Source organism: Phyllobates terribilis, unplaced genomic scaffold (assembly GCF_046119375.1).
Source record: "Phyllobates terribilis strain yellow unplaced genomic scaffold, ASM4611937v1 Scaffold_12__6_contigs__length_324123572, whole genome shotgun sequence".
NCBI lineage: Eukaryota > Metazoa > Chordata > Amphibia > Anura > Dendrobatidae > Phyllobates > Phyllobates terribilis.
In genome coordinates, this window is record NW_027362772.1 from 124,594,623 (window position 1) to 124,618,769 (window position 24,147).

At 42.9% G+C, this 24,147-nt stretch overlaps 1 protein-coding gene across 1 annotated transcript in view; it reads left to right on the plus strand.

The window, feature by feature from the left end:
• LOC141173125 (sulfotransferase 2B1-like) overlaps nucleotides 1-24,147 on the plus strand; it is a 274,509-nt gene that overhangs the window by 222,968 nt on the left and 27,394 nt on the right. Inside the window, exon 5 of the mRNA XM_073657767.1 lies at nucleotides 20,890-21,070. Within this exon, the coding sequence (XP_073513868.1) occupies nucleotides 20,890-21,070 (181 nt within the window). The remainder of the gene's footprint in view (nucleotides 1-20,889; nucleotides 21,071-24,147) is intronic.

Sequence of the window (24,147 nt, forward strand, 5' to 3'; positions counted from 1 at the left end):
GGAGGTAAAACTTGCGACTCCTCCTCCGAAAAAACCCTCCAAAAATCTTGAATAGGTACCGGTAATTCCCCTTTTTCCACAGCCGCAATGCGACCATTACAACATTTGTCATAGCACTTCGGACTCCAAGTCTTAATCACATTAGTAGACCAGTCCAGTAAAGGATTGTGCAGTTTTAACTAAGGCAATCCTAGAACAACCGGAGAGGGTAAATTATCTAAAACAACCAAGTCCAAAATTTCTTGGTGAGCTCCATTGATAGCGAGGGGAAATGCAGCAACCTTGTGAGTAATACATTTCAAGGGAGTGTTATCAATTGCAATCACAGAAATAGATGATGACAAAGGTTTGGATTTCAAGTTAAGTTTTTCCAAAAAACATTTATCAATCATATTAAGTGTTGAACCACAATCCACAAATACCTGAAATTCAATCAAATCTCTCTGCAAAGTAGTACTCCCAGAAAGAAATACTCCTGCAGAGCATAAACAAGCTATACAGGCGTACCTGACCTTTTGTTTTTCTTTACTTAAACAAAGCTTACAATACTTAATCAAATGGTCAGCTTTACCATAATAAAGACACAATCCCTCAGCGAACCTCCGGTCTCTTTCCTGAGAGCGGAGTGACATCGCCCCAACCTCCATCGGTTCTGCGCCGTCTGAGCAGATTTTCTGGGGTCTAGGACCTGACATTACAGGAGTCTTTACCTCATTCAGCCTGAACCTCAGCCTCCTGTCGACATTGAACAGCTAATTGCATGGCATCCTGCAGTGTCTCAGGTGCAGGGAAAGCAATTATGCAGATCCTTAACCCTTTACCTCAGACCAGCAAGAAATAAACATTTCAGGACAGGATCATTCCATACGACTTCTGAAGCCCATCTTCTGAAGTGTGTGCAATAATTTTCAACATCACCTGACCCCTGATTCAAATGCCTGAGTTCTGCCTCAGCAGATGAGATTCTATCAGGATCGTCATATAATAGACCCATAGCAGAAAAAAATTCTTCTACAGACCCTAAGCATAGATCATTAGGTTGGAGAGAAAAGGCCCACCCCTGAGGTTCATTGCACAAAAGTGACATAATAAAACCAATGCGCTGTGATTCATTCCCAGAGGACCTTGGTCTCAAACGAAAATATAACAAACAAGCATTTTTAAAGGAAAAAAAATCATGCTGTTTACCATAAAAAAACATCAGGCAACCCTACCTTGGGTTCCACAAAATGTGCTCCAGAACAGCTACACACGTGTTGCTGTAGCTCGGCCACCTCCAGAGACAATCTCTGCAAGCGTTGAGCCAAATCCTGGATGGAAAACATACTGATCCCCGAATTTCTTTCCTTTTAGTTTTTTGGGCTGGACTTACTGTTATGATCTGCAAATAGTACTAAGGAAAGATAGGGAAAGCCATCCCTACAGTAAGACTAAGCTGAATCCCTACGATGTAGCGGGCTGCCTGTTCCTAGCGAACAGACCCGCCTTAGTCCTTGGTTAGTCTGAACGAAGACCTATAGCATAAGCGGAGGGGTCCCTAAAAGAACTAAGGACTGGGACAAAAATGGGACATCTCCTAAACAGAGAAGTTGTTGCAGAACACAAAAAGACAAACTGACAAAAAGGTACTAGAGGTCCCAGAAGGACCAAGCGAACTGACAGAGAAAGGCACCAAAGCACCTGGCTAGAGAAACAGTCAAACACTGAAGTCCAGCACAGCCAAAAGGGCGGAGCTGGAATATAAAGGCAGATGGTCACGTGACCGCAAAACACAAGATGGAAAAAAACAAACAGTAGGGTTCTAACAGGTACCCCTCATCCCTACTCTGGTATGCATGGCACCCATCACCCCCCAATCCTAGTATGCATTGTCCCCTCACCCCCAATCCTGGTATGCATGGTCCCATCACCCCCCAATCCTGGCATGCATGGTCCCATCACCCCCCAATCCTGGTATGCATGGTCCCCTCACCCCCCAATCCTGGTATGTGTGGTACCCCTCATCCTGGTATGTCTGGTTCCCTCACCCTCCAATTCTGGTATGTGTTGTGCCCCTCACCCCCCAATCCTGGTATGTATGGTCCCCTTACCTCCCAATCCTGGTATACATGGTCCCCTCACCCCCACTCCTGGTTTGCATGGTCCCCTCACCCCAAAATCTTGGTCTGCATGGTCCCCTCACCCCCCCAATTCTGGTATGCATGGTCGGTCCCCTATCCCCCAATAATGGTATGTGTGGTATCCCTCATCCTGGTATGCATGGTCCCCTCACACCCCCAATTCTCGTATGCATGGTTAGTCCCCCCATCCCCCAATAATGGTATGTGTCGTACCCCTCATCCTGGTATGCATGATCCCCTCACCCCCAATCCTGTATGCATGGTCCTCTCACCCCCCCAATCCTCGTATGTATGGTACCCTCACCCCACAATCCTGGTATGCATGGTCCCCTCACCCCTCAATCCTGCTATGCATGGACCCCTCATGCCCCAATCCTAGTATGTGTCGTACCCCTCATCCTGGTATGCATGATCCTCTCACCCCCCAATCCTGGTATGCATGGTCCCCTCACCCCCCAATCCTGGTATGCATGGTCCCCTCACCCCCCAATCGGGGTATGTGTGGTAACCCTCACCCCCAATCCTTGTATGCATGGTCCCCTCAGCCCCCAATCCTGGTATGCATGGTCCCCTCACCCCCCAATCCTGGTATGCATGGGCCCCTCATGCCCCAATCCTGGTATGCATGATCCCCTCACCCCCCAATCCTATATGCATGGTCCCCTCACCCCCCAATCCTGGTATGTATGGTCTACTCACCCCACAATCCTGGTATATAAGGTATACTCACCCCACAATCCTGGTATGAATGGTACCCCTCATTCCCCCAATCCTGGTATGCATGGTCCCCTCACCCCCCAATCCTGGTATGCATGGTCCCCTCACCCCCTAATCCTGGTATGTGTGGTACCCCTCATCGTGGTATGCATGGTCCCCTCACCCCCCAATCCTGGTATGTGTGGTACCCCTCACCCCCCAATCCTGGTATGCATGGTTCCCTCACCCCCAATCCTGGTATACATGGTCTCCTCATGCCCCAATCCTGGTATGTGTCGTACACCTCTTCCTGGTATGGATGATCCCCTCACCTGCCATTCCTGTATGCATGGTCCCCTCACCCCACAATACTGGTATGTATGGTACCCTCACCCCACAATCCTGGTATGCATGGTCCCCTCACCCCCTAATCCTGGTATGCATTTTCTCCTCACGCGCCAATCCTGGTATGTGTCGTACCCCTCATCCTGGTATGCATGGTCCCCTCACCCCCCAATCCTGGTATGTGTGTTACCCCTCACCCCCCAATCCTGGTATGCATGGTCCCCTCAACCCCCAATCCTGGTATGCATGGTCCCTTCACCCCCCAATCCTGGTATGTATGGTACCCCTCATCCTGGTATGCATGGTCCCCTCAGCCCCCAATCCTAGTATGTGTGTTACCCCTCACCCCCAATCCTGGTATGCATGGTCCCCTCAGCCCCCAATCCTGGTATGCATGGTCCCCTCACCCCCCAATCCTGGTATGCATGGTCCCCTCATGCCCCAATCCTGGTATGTGTCGTACACCTCATCCTGGTATGCATGATACCCTCAACCCCCAATCCTGTATGCATGGTCCCCTCACCCCCCAATCCTGGTATGTATGGTCCCCTCACCCCACAATCCTGGTATGGATGTTACCCCTCATCCCCCCCAATCCTGGTGTGTGTGGCCCCCTCATTCCCAATCCTGGTATGTGTGGCACCCCTCATCCCTTTCACGCTGCACACTCATACAAAAAAATAAACACTTATACCACGTTTCTTCCCTGTGGTCCAGCGCTGCTGTGTCCAGTTCTGCTGGAGTCTGGGGGAGGAGTGTGGCACCGGAGTACAAGCGTGCCCATAACTCTCTGTCCGGCGCCATTTTGCTTAACACACACTGCAAATGTGTCTTCAGTAAAATGGCGCCGCATAGCGCTATGCGCATGCTCCGATTCCGACGCCTCACTCCTGCCCCGGCAAAGAGAGGCGCCGCGGCAACGCTCCTCCTGGTCAGGTAAGTATGTAAGTATGGCACCAGAGATCGCGATATGCGCTCAGTGCCTACGCACACCGTGATCTCCGGCGCCATACACTCCTCTTACCTGCAATGGCTCCATGCGGTCTTCCGTCTGGAGCCAGAATGCGCAGGTGTGTCATGCTTGCGCAGTCTATAAAGGCTTCAGACAGAGACACGCATCTCCCGTTATAGTTTAGATATATATTTATTAATTCTAGATATTTTATATATTCTATATATATATTTATTTACATATATGTATATACAGTATATATATATATTTATATATATATATATATATATATATATACACTGCTCAAAAAAATAAAGGGAACACTTAAACAACAGAATATAACTCCAAGTAAATCAAACTTCTGTGAAATCAAACTGTCCACTTAGGAAGCAACACTGATTGACAATCAATGTCACATGCTGTTGAAACAATAGATGGAAATTATTGGCAATTATCAAAGACACACTCAATAAAGGAGTGGTTCTGCAGGTGGGGACCACAGACCACATATCAGTACCAATGCTTTCTGGATGATGTTTTGGTCACTTTTGAATGTTGGCTGTGCTTTCACACTCGTGGTAGCATGAGACGGACTCTACAACCCACAGAAGTTGCTCAGGTAGTGCAGCTCATCCAAGATGGCACATCAATGCGAGCTGTGGCAAGAAGGTTTGTTGTGTCTGTCAGCGTAGTGTTCAGAGGCTGGAGGCTCTACCAGGAGACAGGCCAGTACACCAGTAGACGTGGAGGGGGCTGTAGGAGGGCAACAACCCAGCAGCAGGAGCGCTACCTCTGCCTTTGTGGAAGGAGGAACAGGAGGAGCACTGCCAGAGCCCTGCAAAATGACCTCCAGCAGGCAACAAATGTGCATGTGCCTGCACAAACGGTTAGAAACCGACTCCATGAGGGTGGTATGAGGGCCCGACGTCCACAGATGGGGGTTGTGCTCACAGCCCAACACCGTGCAGGATGCTTGGCATTTGCCACAGAACACCAGGATTGGCAAAGTTGCCACTGGCACCCTGTGCTCTTCACAGATGAAAGCAGGTTCACACTGAGCACATGTGACAGACGGGACAGAGTCTGGGGATGCTGTGGAGAGTGATCTGCTGCCTGCAACATCCTTCAGCATGACTGGTTTGACAGTGGGTCAGTAATAGTGTGGGGTGGCATTTCTTTGCCACCCCACATCCGCATTTCTTTGCCAGAGGTAGCCTGATTGCCGTTAGGTACCGAGATGAGATCCTCAGACCCCTTGTGAGAAAATAGGCTGGTGGAGTTGGCCCTGGGTTCCTCTTAACCCCTTTAAAGCCCATGAAGTACTATTACGTTTCTGTGCCCTGGGACTTAAGAGCCTGACCCGTATTAGTACGTCATGGCGATCGCGCGCGCACACAGGCTGTGCGGGCGCGATCGCCGCCGGTTGTCAGCTGATTGTTACAGCTGACACCCGGTACTATGTGCAGGAAGTGGTCCCGCACCGTTCCCGGCACATTAACCCCCGCAAAGCTGCGATCGAAGTCGATCACAGCATTGCGGTGGCTAAGGGGAGGTGATCGCAATACTCACCTCCTCTTCCGGCCTCCAGCGCTGTCTGCCGCGGCTTCCTGGGTGTTGCCATGACGACCCGATGTTGTCATGACAACATCCAGGTCACTAGACAGCAGGAAGATTTTTTGGTCATGCGCAGTGCATGACCAAACAATCTTCTCACTGTGCAGCGCTGACTGCCTGCATGGCACAGGGATGGTGCTCCATCCCTATGCTATGCAGGCGATCAGAATAAAAAAAGTGAAAGTCCCATAGTGGGACAAAGTAAAAAAGTAAAAAAACTGTAAGAAAAGTGAAATTTTTTTAAAAAAAAAAATAAAAAAAATATAAAAAAAAATAAAAAAAATAATCCACCAAAAATAAAAATATAATGTACCCATCAATAAATATTATTATGAAAAAAAAAAAAAAAAACAGTAAAAGTACACATATTTGGTATCGTCACGTCCGGAACGACCTGTCCTATAACATTGTCCCACTAGTTAACCCCTTCAGTGAACACGGTAAAAAAAAAAAAAAAAAAGAAGCAAAAAACAATGCTTTATCATCATACCGCCAAACAAAAAATGGAATAACATGCGATCAAAAAGACAAATGTAAATAAAAATGGTACCACTGAAAACATCATCTTGTCCCGCAAAAAACAAGCCGCCATACAGCTCCATCATCCGAAAAATCAAAAAGTTATAGCTCTCAGAATAAAGCGATGCAAAAAAATATTTTTTTCTATAAAATAGCTTTTATTGTGTAATAGCGCCAAACATAAAAAAACAATATAAATGTGGTACTGCTGTAAACTTACTTACCCGAAGAATAAAGCTACCTTATCAATTTTACCACATGCGGAGTGGTAATTCCTGAATTGTTCGTTTTTGTTTATTCTGCCTCCCAAAAGCTGGAATAGAAAGCGATCAAAAAATGGCACGTGCCTGAAAATGGCACCAATAAAAACGTCAACTCATCCCACAAAAAACAAGCTGTCACATGACTCTGTCGGTCAAAGTATGGAAAAATTGTAGCTCTCAAAATATGGCGTTGCAAAAACTAGATTTTACAAAATACTTAGTCTTTTAGTGTGTGACAGCTGTCAATCATAAAAACCCGATATGATTCTGTAACTCTGTAGTCATACCGGCCCGAAGAATAAGATTGTCTAATCACTTATACTGCACTAGGAACGGCGTAAAAAATAAACGCTAGGGCTGGGGTTTGGGTTAGGGTTGTGCTAATGTTAGGGTTGGTGTTAGGGTTGGGTTAGGGTTAGGGTTGCGTTAGGGTTGGGTTAGGGTTGGGGTTAGGGTTGTTTTTTTTTTTCAAAAGTAAAAAAAAAAAAAGATGACGATATGGCAACTAGTGTTGAATGCAAGTGCTCGCTACTTGAGTTTGCATCGGGTGCTCGGGTATGCATTGAGTATCGCGGGTGCTTGAGTCTCCGCCCCATATGCTTTGCGGCCAAAATAACCTCGCGGGGATTGCATGCCATGCACGAGCAATCCCCGCATGTTTTTTTGGGGTGTCTAATAACCGTGAAACATGCGGGCGGGGACTCGAGCATTTCACTTGAGCACCCGCGATACATGGTGCATACCTGAGTACCCGATGCAAACTCAAGTAGTGAACACTTGCGCTCAAGACTAATGACAACTTATTCAATATGATGACCTAATGTCATCAAATTCTGTGTTGTACCTCTGGGTTCAAAATGTTCACTATACCCCTTGATAAAATCCTTGAGGGGTGTAGTTTCCAAAATGGGGTCACTTGTGGGGGGTTTCCACTATTTAGGCACATCAGGGGCTCTCCAAACGCGACATGGCGTCCGCTCTCGATTCCATCCGATTTTGTGTTCAAAAAGTCACACAGTGCTCCTTCTCTTCTGAACTCTGCCGTGCGCCCAAACACTGTATTTTCCCCACATATGGGGTATTGGCGTACTCAGAAGAAATTGCACAAAAGTTTTTGGGGTCCATTTTCTCCTCTTACCCTTGTGAAAATAAAAAAATTGGGGCTAAAACATCATTTTTGTGGAAGAAGTTTGATTTTTTTATTTTCACGGCTCCATGTTATAAACTTCTGTAAAGGACTTGGGGGTTCAAGGTGCTCACCACACATCTAGATAAGTTCCCTGAGGGGTCTAGTTTCCAAAATGGTGTCACTTGGGGGGGGGTTTCCACTGTTTAGGCACATCAGGGGCACATCCGCTAATTATTCAAGCAAATTTTACTTTCAAAAAGTCAAATGGCGCTCCTTCCCTTCCGAACCCTGCCGTGCGCCCAAACAGTGGTTTTCCCCCACATATTGGGTATCTGCTAACTCAGGAGAAATTGCACAACAAACTGCATAGTGCAATTTCTCCTGTTACCCTTATGAAAATGCAAAAGTGGGGGCTGAAAAACATTTTTGTGGGAAAAATGTGAAAATTTTATTTTTACGGCTCAATGTTATAAACTTCTGTGAAGCACCTGGGGGTTCAAGGTGCTCACCACACATCTAGATAAGTTCCCTGAGGGGTTTAGTTTCCAAAATGGTGTCACTTGTTGTGGATTTCCACTGTTTAGGCACATCAGGGGCTCCCCAAATGCAACACGGCGTCCACTAATTATTCAAGCAAATTTTAAATTTAAAAAGTCAAATGGCACTCCTTCCCTTCCGAACCCTGCCGTGCGCCCAAACAGTGGTTTTACCCCACATATGGGGTATCTGCTTACTCAGAAGAAATTGCACAACAAACTGCATTGTGCAATTTCTCCTGTTACCCTTATGAAAATGCAAAAGTGGGGGCTGAAAAACATTTTTGTGGGAAAAATGGGAAAATTTTATTTTTACGGCTCAATGTTATAAACTTCTGTGAAGCACCTGGGGGTTCAAGGTGCTCACCACACATCTAGATAAGTTCCCTGAGGGGTCTAGTTTCCAAAATGGTGTCACTTGTGGGGGTTTTCCACTGTTTAGGCACATCAGGGGCTCCTCAAATGAAACATGGCGTCCGCTAATTATTCAAGCAAATTTTACATTCAAAAAGTCAAATGGCGCTCCTTCCCTTCCGAACCCTGCCGTGCGCCCAAACGGTGTTTTTTCGCCACATATGGGGTATCTGCGTGCCCAGGGGAATTTGCACAACAATTTTTGGGGTCCATTTTTTCCTGTTACCCCTGCGAAAATAAAAAAAATTGGGTCTAAAGTAACATTTTTGTGAAAAAAGTTAAATGTTCATTTTTTTCTTCCACATTCCAAAAATTCCTGTGAAGCACCTGAAGGGTTAATAAAGTTCTTGAATGGGGTTTTGAGCACCTTGAGGGGTGCAGTTTGTAGAATGGTGTCACTTTTGGGTATTTTCTGTCATAAAGACCCCTCAAAGTGACTTCAAATGTGATGTGGTCCCTAAAAAAATGGTTTTGTAAATTTTATTGGAAAAATGAGAAATCGCTGGTCAAATTTTAACCCTTATAGCTCACCAATAAAAAAAATTTTGGTTCCAAAATTGTGCTGATGTAAAGTAGACATGTGGGAAATGCTATTTATTAATTATTTTGTGTGACATATCTCTCTGATTTAAGGGCATAAAAATTCTAATTTTGAAAATTGCAAAATTTTCTAAATTTTCGCCAAATTTCCATTTTTTTCACAAATAAATGCAAGTGATATTGAAGAAATTTTACCACAATCCTGAAGTACAATATGTCATGAAAAAACATTCTCAGAATCAGTGGGATCCGTTGAAGCGTTCCAGAGTAATTACCTCATAAAGTGACAGTGGTCAGAATGGTAAAAATTGGCCTGGTCATTAACGTGCAAACCACCTTGGGTTGTAAAGGGGTTAATGCAGGACAATGCCAGACCTCATGTGGCTTGAGCGTGTCAGCAGTTCCTGCAAGAAGAAGGAATTGAAGCTATGGACTGGCCCGCCCGTTGCCCAGACCTGAATCCGATTGAGCACATCTGGGACATCATGTTTCGCTCCATCCACCAATGTCACATTGCACCACAGACTGTCCAGGAATTGGCGGATGCTTTAGTCCAGGTCTGGGAGGAGATCCCACAGGAGACCATCCGCAACCTCATCAGGAGCATGCCTAGGCATTGTAGGGAGGTCATATAGGCACGTGGAGGCCACACACAATACTGAGCCTCATTTTGACTTGTTTTAAGAACATTACATCAAAGTTGGATCAGCCTGTAGTGTGTTTTTCCACTTTAATTTTGGGGGTGACTTCAAATCCAGGCCTCCATTGGTAAATAAATTTGATTTCCATTGATGATTTTTGTGTGATTTTGTTGTCAGCACATTCAACTTTGTACAGAACAAAGTATTCAATGAGAATATTTCATTCATTCAGATCTAGGATGTGTTATTTCAGTGTTCCCTTTATTTTTTTGAGCAGTGTGTGTGTGTATATATATATATGAGTAGAGGCAAAAATTGCAATAATTTGACTACTACATGCATGAACTGGCACATACATGATCTACATGCGTTAGACTTGGAATCTCACTGCGCTAAAATGCAGACTAGCAAGACTCGCCAACCACAAGCCGCCACATCAACCGCAAATGCTTCTTCTTCCTCCTCAGTCACCGTGGAAAGTGTTCTCACACAGGTCTCTGGCCGCAGAACCTCCACTTGTTTACCCGCTACAGTCGGGGTGAGTGAGAGCCCATTAGTTGTTACGGAAATGGACATATCTCTCACAGTCCAGCAGTTTGTCGTGTTCACCCTACTTCAACCTCTCTCAGCATAGCAGCCAGCCCTTGGTCTGCAGTCACGTAAAAGATTGTTTCTTCCTACACATGCCAAAGCAAAGAACTTGAACTTCACCATCTCCAATCTGATGGGTACAGAAAAGCTTCCTTTCTGCCTGGTGGATACAGATGTTTTTTGAAAGCTGATGGCCTTCGCAGTCCCCCAGTACCAGTTGCCCAGTCACCATTACTTCTCTAAGAAAGATGTGTATGCGCTACACTGGCATGTTCCAGACAACATCACCCATTCCTTGAAAAAATCTATGTCTCCGAGGCTGAACTTCACCACTGACACCTAGACAAGCAAGCATGGCCAGCTGTGTTACATCTCACTTAACTGGGCACTGGCTGACTCTGGCGGCTTAGGGGCAGGCGGGAAATGAGCTGCTTCACAAGTCTTGGAATCCCCAAGGCTTGCAGGGTGCTTGGGGAATGGAGAATAGTGTTGAGCCACCCCCATAGTGTTCGAGTTCGGTTCGGTTCGTCGAACACCGGGATGTTCGTGGAACTGTTCGTCGAACACCTAAGAACACCATCGATCACCGTTAAAACCAATGGCAGGCAAACAAAAACACATAGAAACACATAGAAAACACCTTCAAAGGAGTCCAAAAGCTGATAAACTGCTCAGAAGACACTCTCTTTTAAAAAGCCGGCCGGCAATTCAGCAGCGGCATACACCGGTACCCGACAATTTAGACAAGAAGGTTTAGAGCATCACACATAGATTAGATAGATAGAAACATGTCAGTCACATATATAAGACGTACAGAGACAGTGTTGGTTACTGTACTTGTCATTTAGTGTTAAAGGATTTATTAAAAAAAATATTAGTGTTTTCATGCACCGTCTCTTTAAAAAAGCCAGCCGGCAATTCAGCATCGGTACCCGACAATTTATAACAGAAAGAATAGAGCATCACACATAGATTAGATACATAGAAACATGTCAGTCACATATATAAGAAGTACAGTGATAGTGTTGATTACTGTACTTGTCATTTAGTGTTAAAATAAAGGATTTATTAAAAAAAAATAGGCGTGGGGTTCCCCGTAATTTTAGTCTCTAGCGGAGGTTAAGCAGACGGCTGGGGCAGATGTTTGAAGCCTGGGAAGGGGGTAATACCCACGGAGCTTCCCAGGCTACTAATATCAGCCCCCAGCTGAATACCTAGCCTTTACTAGCTATTAAAATGGGGGACCCCCAAAAAAATGATGTGGGGTGCCCCCTATTTTAATAGCTAACAAAGGCTAGGCAGACAGCTGGGGGCTGATATTAATGGCCCAGGAAGGGTGCCATGAATATTGGCCCCCTCCCAGGCTAGAAACACCAGCCGTCAGCTGCCCCAGAAATGGCGCATCCATAGGATGCGCCAATTCTGGCACTTAGCCTCGCTCTTCCCACTGCCCTGTAGCGGTGGCAGTGGGGTAATAGGGTTGGGGTTGATGTCAGCTTATAATGCCAGCTGACATCAAGCCCAGGTTAGTAATGGAGAGGCGTCTATAAGACACCCCCATTACTAACCCCATAGTCAAAGTTACAAAAAAACACAAACACCCAGAATAAGGTCCTTTAATTGAAATAAACACACAATTCTTTATTGTTCTAAATTAAACCATACTTAAACCATTCCAGCTGAAGCCAACGATCTCCTGCAATAAAAGTAAAATAATAAAGCAACATCATCCTTACCTTTCCATGGTTCCCACGACAGGTTCAGCTCTGCTACATTCACATGACAGGCTGGACTGCAGCAGAACGCTGCCATCCAGCTTGTCATGCGGCAGACACTGAAAAGCGCAGGCATGCTTGCGCTCCTCAGTGTCTGGCTGTAACGGCATCCAGATGAGCCGAGTTCATGTCCAATGAACTCAGCTCACCTCATGCACGTCACTGACAGCGTGGGAAAATTTTCCTGCGCATGCGGTGAGTGCAGGAGAATTTTCCCACGCTGTCAGTAACGTGCATGAGGTGAGCTCATGTCCAATGAACTCGGCTCACCTCATGCACGTCACTGACAGCGTGGGAAAATTCTCAGCGCTCAACGCTTGAGCAGGAGAATTCTCCCACGCTGGGATGGCATTGAGATGACAGGCTGGATCGCAGCTGAGCGCGGCCATCCAGCTTGTCATCCTTCAGAGACACTGCAGAGCGCAAGCATGCCTGCGCTTCTCAGTGTCTGCCGCATGGCAAGCTGGATGGCAGCGTTCGGCTGCGATCCAGCCTGTCATGTGAATGTAGCAGAGCTGAAGCTGTCGTGGGAACCATGGAAAGGTAAGGATGATGTTGCTTTATTATTTTACTTTTATTGCAGGAGATCGTTGGCTTCAGCTGGAATGGGCGTGACGGTAAGTACGGTTTAATTTAGAACAATAAAGAATTGTGTGTTTATTTCAATTAAAGGACTTTATTCTGGGTGTTTGTGTTTTTTTTGTAACTTTGACTATGGGGTTAGTAATGGGGGTGTCTTATAGACGCCTCTCCATTACTAACCTGGGCTTGATGTCAGCTGGCATTATAAGCTGACATCAACCCCAACCCTATTACCCCACTGCCACTGCTACAGGGCAGTGGGAAGAGCGAGGCTAAGTGCCAGAATTGGCGCATCCTATGGATGCGCCATTTCTGGGGCGGCTGACGGCTGGTGTTTCTAGCCTGGGAGGGGGCCAATATTCATGGCACCCTTCCTGTGCTATTATTATCAGCCCCCAGCTGTCTGCCTAGCCTTTGCTAGCTATTAAAATAGGGGGGACCCCACATCATTTTTTTGGGGGTCCCCCATTTTAATAGCTAGTAAAGGCTAGGTATTCAGCTGGGGGCTGATATTAGTAGCCTGGGAAGCTCCGTGGGTATTACCCCCTTCCCAGGCTTCAAACATCTGCCCCAGCCGTCTGCTTAACCTCCGCTAGAGACTAAAATTACGAGGAACCCCACGCCTATTTTTTTTTTTAATAAATCCTTTATTTTAACACTAAATGACAAGTACAGTAATCAACACTATCACTGTACTTCTTATATATGTGACTGCCATGTTTCTATGTATCTAATCTATGTGTGATGCTCTATTCTTTCTGTTATAAATTGTCGGGTACCGATGCTGAATTGCCGGCCGGCTTTTTTAAAGAGACGGTGCATGAAAACACTAATATTTTTTTAAATAAATCCTTTAACACTAAATGACAAGTACAGTAACCAACACTGTCACTGTACTTCTTATATATGTGACTGACATGTTTCTATGTATCTAATCTATGTGTGATACTCTATTCTTTCGGTTCTAAATTGTCGGGTACCGGTGTATGTTGCTGCTGAATTGCCCGCTTTTCCCATCGATTTGGGCAACCACTGTAATGCCACAACCACCATGGCTGTGGCATTACAGTGAGTGGCAGACAATCCCTGCATGATTGGTGCTCTAAATAGCGCCAGACATGCAGGACACGCTTTTGGTGCATGAACAGTTATCGAACATAACCTCGAACAGCCGAATTTTTTGCAAATCGTTCGCGTTCTTCGAGCGACTCGAACACCGCCCAAAACAGCTCGAATTTGAGATTGGCGAACAGTTCTAGTCGAACACCGCTCATCTCTAATGGAGAACTAAACCACTACCCACCATAAGATGGAAAACTAAACTACTAGACAACAGGGTTTGGAGAACTAAACTACTAAATAGCTATAGTTGGAGAACTAAACCACTAGACACCAGGGGATGGAGAACCAAACCATTAGACACCAAGGTGTCCCTAGACACCACATCTTGGAATCCCCAAGGCTTGTGGGACAAACCTCTGTATCTAACACTTCCTCCAATGCTTCTTCCTCCTCCACCTCCTTTAGGGCTTCCACATGCGCCATCAACCACTGCCTTAATGAGACACGCGTTTCAACAGTGCAGAGAGTATCCCCCCACCTTCGTACTGCGCAGCCACGGCTCATCGCAATTAGGCAGTGTTTAAATTAATATGCCTTGGAGATCGCAGTCATACAGATCAATAGTTGTGGACAGCTATCCATGCCGAGTTTCAGCAATGGCTGTCTCCACTGAACCTGGAGAAAGGGAAGGCCATGTGCGATAATGGTGAAAACCTGGTGGCGGCCCTACGCAGGGGCAGCCTCACATACTCAACCTGATGGTACAGCAAATTCACCGCTACTATCCCGGCTTGGATGTTTTCTTCTGCAAAAACACGGTCGCTGTGTGCTCACTTCCCCCATTCGCAACCCGCGGGTCATCAACTTGCGTCACTACAGAGATCTTTCGGCCTACCGATTAACCGGTTGATATGCAATGTGTTGACATGGTGTAATTCAACTATGCACATGTTGCAGCTACTTTGGCAGCAGCGACGAGCCATGACGCACTCATCTCATATCGTACAGCCTGGGCAAACGCAGTATGGATTTGGTGGACACAGATGAAGGATATCTGCACCTTTGAGAGTGTTTTTTCCCGAGACAGCAGTGAGGCACACAGTGGGCATCACAGTGATAGACTTCCAACCCCGGGAACATTGAGTCGTCAACGCAAAAACATTAGCAGCCTTGCAGTGCTGGAGTCCTGGGCTCCAACCCCACCAAGGACAAGCAGTTTGTATGTTCTCCCCGTGTTTGCGAAGGTTTTCTCTGGGTACTCATTTTTCTTCCCACACTCAAAAGACATACTGATAGAAAGTTTAGATTGTGAGCCCTAATGCGGACAATGGCACTAATGTTTGTAAAGCGCTGTGAAATTATTGATGCTTTATAAGTGAGTAAAATAAATAAATACATACACTACTGTGCAAAAGTTTGGGGTCATTTAGAAATTTCATTATTTTTTAAAGAAAAGCACATTTTTTTCAATTAAGCTAACATTAAATGAATCAGAAATACACTCTATACATTGTTAATGTGGTAAATGACTATTCTAGCTTCAAACGTCTTGTTTTTTTTGCAATATCTACATAGGTGTATAGATTCCCATTTCCAACAACCACCACTCCAGTGTTTTAATGGTACATTGTGTTTGCTAACTGTGTAAGAAGGCTAATGGATGTTTAGAAAACCCTAGAAACCCTTGCACAAATATGAAGCTATAAAATTGACCTTTCTTTGAGCTAGTTGAGAATCTGGAGCATTACATTTGTTTGTTCCATGAAACTCTCAAAATGGCCAGAAAAAGAGAACTTTCATGTGAAACTCAACAGTCTATACTTGTTTTTAGAAATGAAGGCTATTCCATGGAGAAATTACAAAGAAACTGAAGATTTCCTACAAAGATGTGTACTACTCCCTTCAGAGGAGAGCACAAACAGGCTCTAACCAGAGTAGAAAGAGAAGTGGGAGGCCCCGCTGCACAACTCAGCAACAAGACAAGTACATTAGAGTCTCTAGTTTGAGAAATCGACGCCTCACAGTTCCTCAACTGGCAGCTTCATTAATTAGTACACGCAAAACGCACGTGTCAACATCTGCAGTGAAGAGGCGACTCCGGGATGCTGGCTTTCAGGGCAAAGTGGCAAAGAAAAAGCCTTATAACTGAGACTGACTAATAAAAGGAAAAGATTAATATGGGCAAAAGAACACAGACATTGGACAGAGGAAGATTGGAAAAAAGTTTTATCGACAGACGAATCAAAGTTTGAGGTATTTGGATCAAAAAGAAGAACATTTGTGAGACGCAGAACAACTGAAAAGATACTGGAAGAGGGCCTGTTTCCATCTGTAAAGCAGGGCGGAGGTAATGTGATGGTCTGGGGTTGCTTTGATGCTGGTAAAGTGGGAGATTTGTACAAGGTAAATGGGATTTTGAATAAGGAAGGCTATCACTCCATTTTGCAACGCCATGCCATACCCTGTGGACAGCACTTGATTGGAGCCAAATTCATCCTACAACAGGACAATGACACAAAGCACATCTCCAAATTATGTATGAACTATTTCGGGAAGAAGCAGGCAGCTGGTATTCTATCTTAATGGAGTGACCAGCGCAGTCACCAGATCTCCACCCCATTGAGCTGTTGTGGGAGCAGCTTGACCGTATGGTGCGCAAAAAGTGCCTATCAAGCCAATCCAACTTGTGGGAGGGGTTTCAGGAAGCATGGGGTGAAATTTCTCAAGATTACCTCAGCAAATTGACAGCTAGAATGCCAAAGGTCTGCAATGCTGTAATTGCTGCAAAGGGAGCATTCTTTGACGAAAGCAAAGTTCAAAGGAGAAAATTATTCTTTCTAATAAAATTCATTATTTCTAACCTTGTCAATGTCTGGACTATATTTTCGATTCATTTTGCAACTCATTTGATAAATAAAAGTATGAGTTTTCATGGAAAACACAAAATTGTCTGGGTGACCCCAAACTTTTGAACTGTAGTGTAAATAGAAATTGATGCCACTTTAATGGTATCTGCCCATAATTATTGGAAATGTTTGGTCTCCAAGTTGGGTCTCCTTCATTTGTGTTGCCTGAATTTGGCAGAGGTCTCAGAGCACCAGGCTTACACCTGTCACTCATCCACCATTTACTGATCAAAGATTAAGCTAGAAATACTGCTCCAAGCCCTGTCCAATGCTTAAATATGGCAAGGTTTCAGAACCACGCTATTAGCACAACCAATTTAGATTCTGAAAGTTGGACTCCTGGATGTAGCACAATATTAGCACAAAATATTTATCTGCTGAAATGTGGCCGGGTTTTTGGAACACGCTATTAGCACAAATAATTTATATTGTGAAATGCGGACTCCTGACTGGAGCACAATACTAGCACAAAATAATTAAAATATAAAATGTGGCCTGATCTATGTAGCACAGTAGTAATGGAAAAAAATCGATTTTTTACTGTGAACTAGCCATGGATACAACAGAATCTCAGCAGAAAAGAATTGCAACCTCAGATGTGGCCTACTTTTTGTAGCATGGTAATAGCAGAAAAAAATTAGATGTTATCATGTGAATATCAGCACCAAACAATTTCAAGCTCAAATATGGTATGGTTTTTGTAGCACGGTAGTAAGACAACAAAGTTGGATTTTATCTTGTGAGCCCCTGGATGGAGAACAATATCAACACCAAAAAAATTAGAAACAGAGATGTGGCCTGCTCTATGTATCATGTTAGTAGCACAATAAATTGGATTTTTTTGACAGTTTATGAGGCCTGTATACGGCAGAATATATGCGCCCCAAAAAATATTTCAAACTGCTATGTGGCCTGCTGTATGTATCACGGTAGTAAGAGAAAAAAATAGATTTTTTACTGTGGAGCCCTGGATACTGCTGAGTCTCAGCGCAAACAATAACAAGTTCAGATGTGGCTTGCTTCATGTAGCACAGTAGGAACAGAAAAAATTGACTTTCAAAGGTGTACTCATGCATGGAGCACAATATAAGTAGTGCACAACAGTGTTCTATGCAGAAATGTGGCCTGCTGTCTCTGTCTGGACCTCACTAATGGCAAAAATGATAGATCTGCTGGAAAGTCGATTTCCCAGCCACACAGGATCCTATCTATCTAAACTATCTGACTTAGAAGCAACCGCCTAGATAACTATTTAAAATCTCTCAGTATCCAGGAGCATCCTCTTTGCGCAGTTATACTGACAAGATGGCGCTAAAACAACATGTCTGCTCTTTATATGGAGAGGGACATGTGACTTCAGCAGCCAAAGGCACAAGCCCTTTTGTCTGGACATGGATGGTTCCTGCGCCCTGATTGGCTTGCCGGAATCTGCATGTAAAAAAATGCTTCTTTCTGTATAATTTTCTCTATCGAGGACTTCTCAAAGTATCAATATCAAGATATTCTTATAAAAAAATGTATATATTTATTCTTGGATTGTCCATTAAAAAGAATTATTGCGATAGTTACATAAAGCAATTATATAGTTACAGAGTGATTGTCCATTTGTCCATAATTAGCTTAATTGTTGAGATTCACCCATCTTTTCCTGGGATCCTGAATGGTAGATTGCGTCTCTCTGTGTCCAGCACGTCTGTCAGGATGACACCATGTGTCCGTTGGGCCTACATCAGCAGCTGGTTTACACACAGCGCTCGTCCTGTGTCCTGTGGAATGGCAAGAGACCCCCCCTGTCTCTAACATGGGTTTTTATAGCACCTGTCATTCCGCATATGGTAGTGAACTAAAAATATACACACAAATAGCGCGTGTCATCTAGAAACGATGGCTGATGCAATCTTATGTAATGTATGGTACAGAACTCAGAATTAAGAATAAAATGAATATCCATAATAAATATTAAACAATTCCCCCTTTTTGAGGATGACAGACAACTGAAATCCTCAAAGGAGATACGTTCATCATTAGGATAACAGGTTCATTTTCCTTTTTCTTCTTCCTTGGCAATATCATTTAATGTTCTTAATAATAATAATAATAATATCAATATCGGATTATTGTTATATAATGATGTGAATTCATGTTATGATAAGCCGTGACTAATATTCATTTAACATATATAATTATACTCCCCTAAATCTAAATCGAAGTAATCACGGGTCCAATCGTCATCATCTGATGTCATCGGGTCTTCGTCTCGTCTTCTTCTTGGTTCTTTTAAAGCACGGTCTTTAGATGAAAACTCCTTTGAAATAAATTATAGCGTGTAGATATTGTACAGTCCATAATTGTGTTCATTATTGTTCAGTCCATAAACTGTTCTCTTTATTAGAAAGATCATGTGTGTTAATTGATAAGAAAACAAAGTCCATGGATGAAATGTAGCTTTAATATCTGTGCAGTGTCACCTGGACTTACGTTGGATTGTCTTTGGATAATTCTGGAATCCTCCGTGTCATCCGCACTGGTCTCGTGTCACTTTTGGAACAGATATGACGTCTTTGGTCAGCAAAGCAAGGGTTAACTTGACACTTCCCTGCTTTATATAGCACCATAACCAGTATTCAGTCCTTAATGTACAGGATACATATGTCAGGCTGGCAGCTCTCTGACAATTACTTGTTCACCAGCTTTCATTGAAGTGTTGCAGGTGATAAGAAACTACTGGAACGTGATGAAACTTGAACACAACACAGTTCATTTAGGATCATCGTCCTCTGCCGTCCCGGTTATCAGTGATGTGAATTGTATTGTATTTGACACAGTCTATTATCATGCAGCATTCACAACATCTTTACCTTCTGAGATTTCCCGATATCAGTTGCTTCTTCTTGTAACTTTTGAGAGTCTCTTTGATTTATAAATATGAAAAGTCTTTATTAAGATAGAATCCATAATTGCGATGTCTTGATTGAAGTCTTCATTCCCTAATCTGATACCAAATCTGGCAATTTTCCTAACTTATAATATCACAGCGTACCATAACAATCAATAATATCCTTCTAATTATTATCAAAATATTAAAATACATTATGTTTGGAATAATAAACAATAATAGATAGTAATTCATTATTAATCAAGTTCTTCATGTGATAGAACATTTTTATGTCATAGGTGTAATTACCTTTTCCAACCCATAGGTGCCAGTATGTTTTGAAACAACAAGTGTTTATATCTTTATTAAACCAATAATACCAAAGGATGTCTACTCATGAACCAAAATGAATAAATATAGGAATGAATGAATGAATGACTTGAGTTTACTCAGAAAATATAAACATTTTTCTTATTATATTCAACCATATCCTTATATTTAATGAAGCAATATTCTTGTACTAGACATTACTTTATTAAACATTAATGTGTTTTCTCAATTGAGATATTGAACTGAAATAAAATAAAAAAATGAGAATTAAAAATGAAAAATGGAAAAATAAGAAGAAAGTAAGAATAAAATTTAAAAATGAAAAATAAAATTAAGAATAAAAAATAAGAATAAAAATAAAAATAAGGCGTTTATATGTTAATGACAAATGCAGAGTAATTATATTCTTCATAAAAATACCCTTATATTTCCATTATCTGGATGATATAATATTTGTCATAACCTTGTATTACCAAAAATTATTAAATTATGCAACTTTGCATGTAATACCCTTCTTAATTATACCATTGTACCTATAATGTATGGTACAGAACTCAGAATTAAGAATAAAATGAATATCCATAATTAACATTTAACACTGCACACATTAAGTTAAAAAAAAAATAAGATTAACAGCCCACCGCTACTCTGACCTCTTTCCACCCCCTCCCATCATAAAACAGGTCCCCCCTGCTCATCATACATCACCACTATCCTAGCCAAAGTGATAAAAATACTGTAGTGGAAACACAATCATTTCTTGCACTTTTACCGATTTTGCCGATTTTAAGTAAAAACGATCGGGTGTCCGATCACGAATCCAAATGTGCAACGCTAGTGCCGAATTTGAAATTGGTTAACGTTTTCCGAACATGTTCGCTCATCTCTACTTATATTCTCCTAATGTAATTTTTAGAATTTTGTCATACAGTTGTTTTTTTTTTCATGTCTAAAGTGTAAAGGGTTATGGTGCTTAAAAGCTTACTTTTTCTATTCTAGGACCATAGAGGAACTGTAAAGAAGATTTGTACATTCCTTGAGAAAGAGCTAGAAGAAGACGCCATTGACTTAATTGTGGAGCATTCCAGCTTCAGCAGCATGAAATTCAACAACATGGCTAATAACAGTCAGACTCCAAACTTCATCTTTGATAGAAAAAACAGCAATTTTATGAGAAAAGGTAAAAATCAAACAAGTAAGAGTGTATCACATTGCCATTAAACATTTTTCACTTTTCCATTCCGCTGGTATGCTCTTTTACAGTTCAATAACTGTTATGTTGTAGTAATAATCAGATATCAGGCCGCTTATTTTCTCCCAGTAACTGTGCAAAGTAAGGTGGCCAGATAATATTGTAATGCTATTAACCAATAGACTAACGTTATATCTGCAGGTTAATAGCATTTCTTTACATGCCAGGTTCCCTTTAAATAAATATTTTGCTCTATTGTCATCATCCCTTCCTCTGTGTTATTGCAATTAATGCCTCAACCCACAATAGACTGGTAGGGGAGAATGAAGATGTCCATAGTCTGGAAATAATTTGGCGCTTTGCCGGTTTGAATGTCTCAGTCAGTAGTCCTATTTTAACTCCTTGACGCCATCGCCATTTTCCCTTTTTTTCGTTTTCATTTTTTTCATCGGGTTTTTCTAAGAGCCATAACTTTTTTATTTTTCCGTCCCCATAGCCGTATGAGGGCTTGTTTTTTGTGGGACGAGTTGTAATTTTGAATGACATCATTCATTTTATCATGTGATGCACTGGAAAGCGGGAACAAAATTACAAGTGCATTGAAATTGCAAAAAAAGTGCAATTTCACAATTGTTTCTTTTATTTATCATGTTCACAATACAGTAAAGCTGACCTGGCAATATTATTCTCCAAGTCATTATGAGTACGCAAATACAAGACCTGTTTCATTTTTTTTATTTAAGTGGTGAAAAAATAATCAGAAATTTGTAAGAAAAAAAATGTTGCTCTTGCTGCCATTTTGCGAGACCCGTAACCTTTTCAGTTTTCGAGATATAGGGCTGGGTGATAGCTTATTTTTTACGCCGTGACATTACGTTTTTATTGATACTGTTTTGGGGTAGATGCAATGTTTTGATCGCCTCTCATTGCATTTTATTGCAATGTTGCCATAGGCCCAAAAAAACGTAATTCTGGAATTTTGATTTTTTTTTTTATCCATTTAGCCATTTACCAATCTGATTAATTTATTTTATATTTTGATAGGTTGGACTTGTACGAATGCACCAATACCAAATATGTGTATTTTTTTAATTGCTTTATTTTTAATGGGGAAAGGGGTGAATTGAACTTTGTACATTTTTTTTGATATTTTTAAAACCTTTTTTTCCCACTTTTTATTACATTTAACAGTCTCCTTAGGGGACTTGAAGCTGCAATCATCCGATCGATTGTACTATACATAGCAGTGTATCAGCACTTCTATGTATAGCTAAAATCACAATCTCCTATAATAGGTATAGTATCATAATGACAGGCATGGGGGTCTTCAGCAAACTCTCGGCTGTCATAACAACCCTTCAAGTCACGGGCGCTGTTGGGTGTGTGGAACGACGCATGCCCTTCAGCGTATGCTAAATGCCGCTGTCAGAAATTGACAGTGGTATTTAACAGGCTAACAGTCATTGATCCACCTGTGGCCGGAAAAGATGCGGGCTCAGCGTGTGAGCCCGCATCAAAGGCAGGGACACTACATATGACTTAAATTTATGTCTTATGTCATGAAGGGGTTAATTGTAGTCTGGGGTGCATGCTTATCAATTTGGGTAATTTGGAGGAGTGTATGACATTACATGATACACAATGAGATGAAAATATGGATGGACAGGTCCATTACACATAATTAATTGAACCTGGGGCTGAGGCATACTTTCATAGCTTTAGTAAACATGTGAGGCTGAGGGGAACATTCTATATAATTTTGCAAGAATCCTGTACCATTGTGAAAGGATTTTAATGTTGAGTTTCTGTAATCTACAAGAGAGTAATAATTTGTGTGTGACTGACATTTTTCGTGGGAGTGTTCAACCCAGTTCTTTTTCCCATTCCAGAACACAAACAGATTTGGAATCCCCTCTAAGGCACACATGTCAAACTCTGACCTGCGGACCAAATCTGGGGGGCCCGCCCGATATCACACTTTTAACTATATTGGCATCCTGGATTCTGATACAGTTGAAAACAATGATGAAGGAAGCAGCATCAGCCTCTGCCGTCATTCTCTCTGTGCATCTGACGTCTCAGTGCAGCAGGCGCCATGACATCATTACAACATACCAGCTGTGCTGAGCCGTGCAGAGCATCATAAGATGCCCTGCAGAGATTGGAGCAGCGGGGGAACTGGGAGAGGTGTGTATTTATTTTTTTATGTGGGGCCCATTATACTATATGGAGCAATGGGTGGGGCCCATTGTACTGTGTGGAGCCTTATTTGCAGTCATTATACTGTGTGGAGTATCATGTGTGGCCATTATACTGTATGAAACACTATGTGGGGCCATTATACTGTATGGAGCACTTTGTGGGGCAATTATACTGTATGGAGGACTACATGGGGCCGTTATACTGCATGGAGGACTATGTGGGGCCATTATACTGTATGGAAGGCAATGCAAGGCCCATTATACTGTATGGAGCACTATGTGGGGCCATTATACTTATGGAGCACTATGTTGGGCCATTATACTGTATGGGACACTATGCGGGGCCATTATACTGTATGGAGGACTATGTGGAGCCATTATGCTGTATAGAGGACTATATGGACAATTATACTGTATGGAAGGCAATTCAGGGCCCATTATACTGTATGGAGCACTATTGGGGCCATTATACTGTATGGAAGACTATGCAGGGGCCATTGTACTGTATGGAACGCAATGCAGAGCCTATTAGGTAAAGTGCAAACGTAGCATTTTTTATGCATTTTCACTGCGAAAAACCAAGGAAATGCATCGAGAATGCTTGGTAATTGATCTGCCAGCTATTGCAATGGCAATCCTGATGTGCTGTGCACATGATGCGGAAATTTCCGCTCAGGATTACCATTGCGGAAAAAAATGCAGCATGTAATTTCTATGCAGCATTTCCCGCCCATTGACTTTCCTTGAACTGCAGCAAATCCGCAGGTAAAATATTTATACCTGCGGATTGGCTGTGTTTCAATTAAAGCCAATGGGCGTGAAATGCTGCAGAAACACTGCGAGTGGTACCCGGGTCGGCAGAGG